The 5712-nt window shown below is 50.3% G+C and overlaps 1 protein-coding gene across 1 annotated transcript in view; it reads left to right on the top strand.

The window, feature by feature from the left end:
- ZNF275 (zinc finger protein 275) overlaps positions 1–5216 on the top strand; it is a 16305-nt gene extending 11089 nt beyond the window's left edge. The window contains exon 6 of the mRNA XM_008577058.1: positions 5–5216. Coding sequence (XP_008575280.1) covers positions 5–226 — 222 coding nt within the window. The 3' untranslated portion in view covers positions 227–5216. The remainder of the gene's footprint in view (positions 1–4) is intronic.
- Positions 5217–5712: the final 496 nt, after the last annotated feature.

Raw genomic sequence — 5712 nt, 5'->3', positions numbered from 1 at the left:
CCGCGCCTTCCGCGGGCCCTCCGACCTCATCAAGCACCGGCGCATCCACAGCGGCCTGCGGCCCTACGAGTGCGACCAGTGCGGCAAGGCCTTCCGCAGGAGCTCCGGCCTCAGCCGCCACCGGCGCGTGCACGGCGGCACCGGGCGCTGCGAGTGCGGCGAGTGTGGCCGCGTGTTCAAGAGGCGCGCAGCGCTGCAGAAGCACCAGCCCAGCCACCGCGACTAGCCCGGCCCGGCAGCCAAAGGAGATGAACGGTTCTGTAGCGCTTCTGTATCTTCTCGGCCCAGAGGTTGACGCCGACTTCCACTGCCACCAGCAATGTATAAGTGTCTGTGTTTCCCGTTACGCCCCTCGAGAGCAGCCGTTGCCATGTTAACCTAGTTGTGGCTCATTGAACTGAACTGGCAGAAAGGACTGTCAAGGCATTTAAACCCACATGCCTTGAATCCGAGAAGGAGAGGAGAGAGATCCGGCTGGGGGTGCACAGAGGGCTCGGAGGTTGTTTACTCCAGCCACACCTACCCCAAGACACACACACACAGAGCCACTCAGCAGTGACATCAACATAATGTGATCCCAGCTTTCCCAAAGGGAAGATTACCCCAAAGTTTTTTGGCCTACTTGAATTTATAAATTTTTAGGGATGTAAATAGAACACTCAAATGTCTTATAATATTTAATTTATTAATTTAGTTATGCATACATATTGTAAATCACATATTATATAGAATAATATATTAATTTAGAAAGTACCCTCTTTTTGCCACGCTCTGTTTCCTGAAATCATTTTATTCTAACTCCTCACGTGCATTTTTGACCTCAGCATCTTCACCGACATGGGAGTCCCCTTTGAGTCCTCAGACAGTTTCATGTCCATCCATTCGCTTCCATCCAGGCTGTGTGCAGTAGCACTGTGACAATCCCTGCATGAGGCTCTCACTAGAAGTTTCCTCCCAGGCCATATGAACAGATTCACATAACATTAGAATAATTCTTTTTTTAAGTTTGTCCTGTAACTTTGCAACATAACCACTTAAGGTGTTGCTTTCTCAAATGACCTTTAAAAGGCTTTTTAAAAAGCATCTAAAACTTGTCATTGTGAAGTCATACTCCCAGTAATAATTACCGAATCTGGGTTAAATGTCTTCTGTTCCTTTTTTCTTAAACCAATTTGCTTTGGTGACCCCTATACATATCCAAAACTAGTGTCGACTGGGGTTGTTTCAGGCTAATGGGTCTTGTCCTCAAACAGCACTATTTGGTTCAAAATAAAGTAGTTGAGAGAGCATCTCCTTCATAAGACAGACGTCTCAAGGAACTCAAGTGTAGGTGACACCTCCTCTTTGGGAACAAGAGCCTCTCTTCATACGAGCCCTCCATCTCCAGCTCTGTAACCCGGGGGTGATCACAGTACCTACCTCCCAGCTTATCATGAGGACTGCTGTCGTGTCTGCACAGCGCTGGGCATGCCAGCCTGGCATGGAGGTACACACTCAGTGAAGGTGACCTGCTGTCGGCATACTTATTGCTGTCATTCTACAGCTCTTAGTACCAGAACTGGGCATGGACCCCAGGCCTCCTGACTACGAGTCTCATCTTTCTCTCACGCAATGACTTCAATACTGTTTCCGTTTTCTTGCATGCAAATTGTACGTTCATCTCCTTTGACTAGTTATCAAGTTACCTTTGGATATATTGACTTTATACAGCAGTTCTTTCTATATTGATTGTGATACTCTCCCAATTTTATTGCTTTGCTCTTTGTAGCAGTTTTATTACATTTTTGTTGTGCAGGCTTTTAATTTTTAAGATATCCAAGCATTCATTTTTGTCCTTTAAGTCATAATTTTCATTGCTTCAGTAGTTAGATATGATGACATTGTCTTCTAGAATTTTAGTTACAAATGAAAAGTTGAAACCCCTGCCCACCGGAAGGTGAGTGCACCAGGTGGGCAGATTGGATGGGACTGGGCCAGAGAAACAGGCTCACTCCTCATGCAGGATGCAGACTGCATGTGCATCTGCAGGCAGCACTTGGCTATCCAGCCTGGCCACTCTGGCACACGAGACATACTTTCCTCGCGACTGGCCAGAATGCTCTGTGACTTCATCAGAATAGCATCAGCCGCCAGCAGTAGGACTTAGCCTTACCTACATCATGGGGTGGTCCAAGTTTGGTCTGGCAGCTACCCGGCCAATCCTTTGAGCTCCTGGGAGCCTTGGCAGTGCCCAGCATGGATTCCGGGACTGAACAGCAGATCCACCCGAGAGACATCTCCTTGGACTCAAGAAGACTCACTTGACTGACATTATCATGTGGACCACATCCTCCTCCCAGCCAGTGACTCTGGAACTAGAGTTTGGTGGCTTCCACTTTGGGCAAGTAGAGGGCAATTCACCTGTGTGTTCTGGAGTCACTTCCTGCAGCCACGCCTAAGGGGCAACAGAACAGAGAGGCTCGGAGAGGAGCCGTGCCCCTCCAATGGCTTGCACGTCATGCTGATGGAAGCTGGCTACACCAGGCCTGGACTATAACTTGCAGCAGCCATGCCCGGGAGGGGCAATAAAGCAAAGGATTGGAGGGCAGTGGTGCCCTTCTGATGGCCTGAGTGGCATAGAAATGGAAGCTGATCATCCTAGGTGGGACTGTCATTTCCAGCAGCCTCCCCTAGGAGGAAGAGCAGCGAGAGCTGGTGAGGAGCGTGGCTCCTCCAGTGGCCTGCAAGGACCACACATAGAAGCCAGCCACACCAGGCTGTGGCGTGACTTCCCAGCAGCTGGGCGCAGCGGGCACTGGAGTGCCTGGAGAGGAAGTTCGCCCTTCTGTGGGCCCACTGAGGCAAAGGTGAAGCTTCCCAGCAGGCCCAGCTTGAAAGGGTTTCTGGGGCCCCCATCCTGGGAAGCAAGGTCCGACGACCCCTTGACCTTGGTCAGAAGGGCCTCTCAAATGGCCCCCAGGCCACCATAGTGGCCCTATGTGCCATCTCCAGCCTGATCCCCAGGTTGGAGAGAAGCCAACAGCACTTGTTACATAGCAATTCCTTTTGCTCCATGGGCCTCAGTTCTTGCAGTAGTTGTGAATCTGTGTCTGGAATCACTACCTTCTTCTCTGATCAGTTTTCTCTTTTCAAGCTGTTAGGACGTGTTTTATACAGCTGTCATTTGGTAAGGAAGGTTGGCATCTACCAGGGGCAGGTCTGGCACCATCACCTAGAAGTACTCTGCAGTTCCTTGCCCATTCACTCATCACTTGTCGTGTTTTAAAAAGTGTCCTGCTAAAGTCTAGACACAGCATTAGCTGGGAACGTGACATAGTTCACACTCTGCCCAGCCGGGATGTGGCACCAGCACCCCTTCCTGCCCTCTTTTACTTCTTTCTATTTTCGGTTCTGTAATTTTCTCTCGAACAAATCCTCATTTAAAAGTAACACTAAAGATCTGTCTTTGCCATCAGTGTTGACAGAACGGCTTTTCGTGGTGTTTGTGGTGAAATCCGTGCTCTCTCCAAGTGCGGTCTGTGGCTTTACCGTGTGTCCTATAGTTTCGCCGAGTTCATTCTTGTGTCTGCTGACTTGGGGGTGGACTTCGCGGACTCTCTAGGTGTACCGCTGCATCATGCACAGTGTGGCCAGGCTCCCCACTGTGTGCACCTGCCTGTGCCACCGCGCGTCTGCCTCGTCTCATCCTGCTCGCCAGTCTCGCGCCTTCTGCTTCCAGGGCGGTGGGGAGCAGCGCGGTTCTGTGCAGTGCGGGCTCTCCTTACAAACAGGTCTTTTTCTTTTTGACCGTATTAAGAAACCCTCCATTGCTTTTATTAGAGTTTTGAACACTTGCTGACATTTTGAAAACAAAGTAATTGTTTACCATTTTTGCTGCTGATTACAATTAACCATTGGTTCGTGGTGTCATACCGTTCTTGCATTTCCAGAATAATCTCCACCCAACGGTAGTGGGCATCTTTCTCACGTGGTACTGCATTCCGTGTGCGTGGTTTTGTGCTAGAAGTGGCATGGCACTTGCCCTGCCCTCAGCCCTGGGCCATGGCCCCGTTGTGTACCATGTAACTCACCACCCCCTTCTAGGCCACATTAATGAAACCAGAATGGAACATCTGACCCAAGGGCGGCAACCAGCCATCAGAGCTAGCTGGAGACGATGGACTGGGCCTTTCAGGTCTGTGACACAATAATGAGGGAACAGAAGTTTCTAGTTTGTGTTGGAAGACAGAGGGAGCCATGCAGTATTTAAAGGAGTTTCTTCCATGGGTGGTACTGGGTTGAAGATCCGTGGGCTCCTGCTCGGCCCCCAGAGCTGCTTCCATCCCAGCATCCTGAGGGGGGCCTGGCCACGTGACATTCTTGAATTCCTGGCGACTGCCCTCATCAGTCCGTACATGTCCCCACCATAGACCCCGTTGACTCGAGCCCACTTGAGTGGTCCTGTGCTTTCTGCAACTTGTCAAGAGCCGGTTGCAGTTTATCACATGGCTGCTTCCTGAGAAGAATCACATTGCTGGCTTTCCTCCCCTTCCACCCAGCCGCACTCCTGGCCCAGGCCCACCTGACTGTCGTGAGCACCTGTGTGACTGTGGTACTGTAGTCTGTTCACTAAGATGGGTGGAAATCTATGCCTTATAGTCTCGGTGAGTTTAGCCAATGATTTTCTGTCTGGAACAAAGAAACCAATGATCTTGTTCCTTTACTGAACCCACGTTTGGTCCACGAAATGAGTGAGATCACAGCCCACCCTGTTCTCTATTTTGGAAGCATTTCACTATTCCTGTAAATCCATTGGTTTGGGGAATTGGTAACCTCTCTATTACTAGTATACTTACTTACATTTTGTAGTTCTCATTGCGTCAGCTTCAGTGTTTACTTTCAATAATAGAAACGGTCTCTTTAAACTTGGCCGTCAACGTTGTTTGCATATCTGAGCACAGAAGCTCTGTCCCAGCCCAGTTTGTATTTCCATTGTTGGCACTCTTTTCTCCTTCCCCCCATCTCGTTACCCTGTCTGTTGTATGGCGCTCACTGTAATCAGCTTGCACTAGAGCTGTTCGTGGACTTGGCTTCTCCCCTGCCCACTCCCCAGCCGTCCCCAATCCATTAGATTGTGAGCTCTTAGAAGACAGGGATGGCCCTTCATGTCTGACCCCTACCAAATCTAGCACAGTGCCTTGCATCGAGTAGATTTCAATAAATATATGTTAAATGGCGTTGGTCTTCCTTGACTTATTTTGTCAGTTTTGTTTATCAGTTCTTCCCTTTCTCCATGCCCTGGAGTTCTGCACTTGTCATTGGGCTTGGAGAACTGTCCCTTCTGGGGTCCAGGTGCCATCTTGGTCCCTGCTGGGATCCCAGCACTTGCTGCCCACCTGGTGTGGAGAGGAGGTGCCCTGATGGGGGAGGCTGCTTTGCCTGGAACCTTGAGCTGTCCCTTAGTACAAAGGGCCTTTCGTTCAGCCAGGTGCCTTCCCCCTCCTTGGCTAGGGCTACCCCGTGTCTGAATTCTAAGAGGGAGCAGAAGACAAAACTAGACCCTGAGCTCCTCTAGGGCCAGGGAATGGGGTGACAAATGGCTTCTGGGACTTGAGAGTCAGCCCACCTTTCCAGGCTGGGTGGGGGTGGGAGCAGGGATTTAGTCCTCTGGTGGCCAGTGGCTTGACCTCTCTCTGGTGACCCTTCCTAGTGCAAACAGGGCTCAGCTGTGGA

This window comes from Galeopterus variegatus, unplaced genomic scaffold (genome assembly GCF_000696425.1).
Source record: "Galeopterus variegatus unplaced genomic scaffold, G_variegatus-3.0.2 Scaffold1442, whole genome shotgun sequence".
NCBI classification, from domain to species: Eukaryota; Metazoa; Chordata; class Mammalia; order Dermoptera; family Cynocephalidae; genus Galeopterus; species Galeopterus variegatus.
The sequence above is the reverse complement of the archived record's forward strand: the minus strand, read 5'-3'. Positions and strand labels throughout refer to the sequence as shown.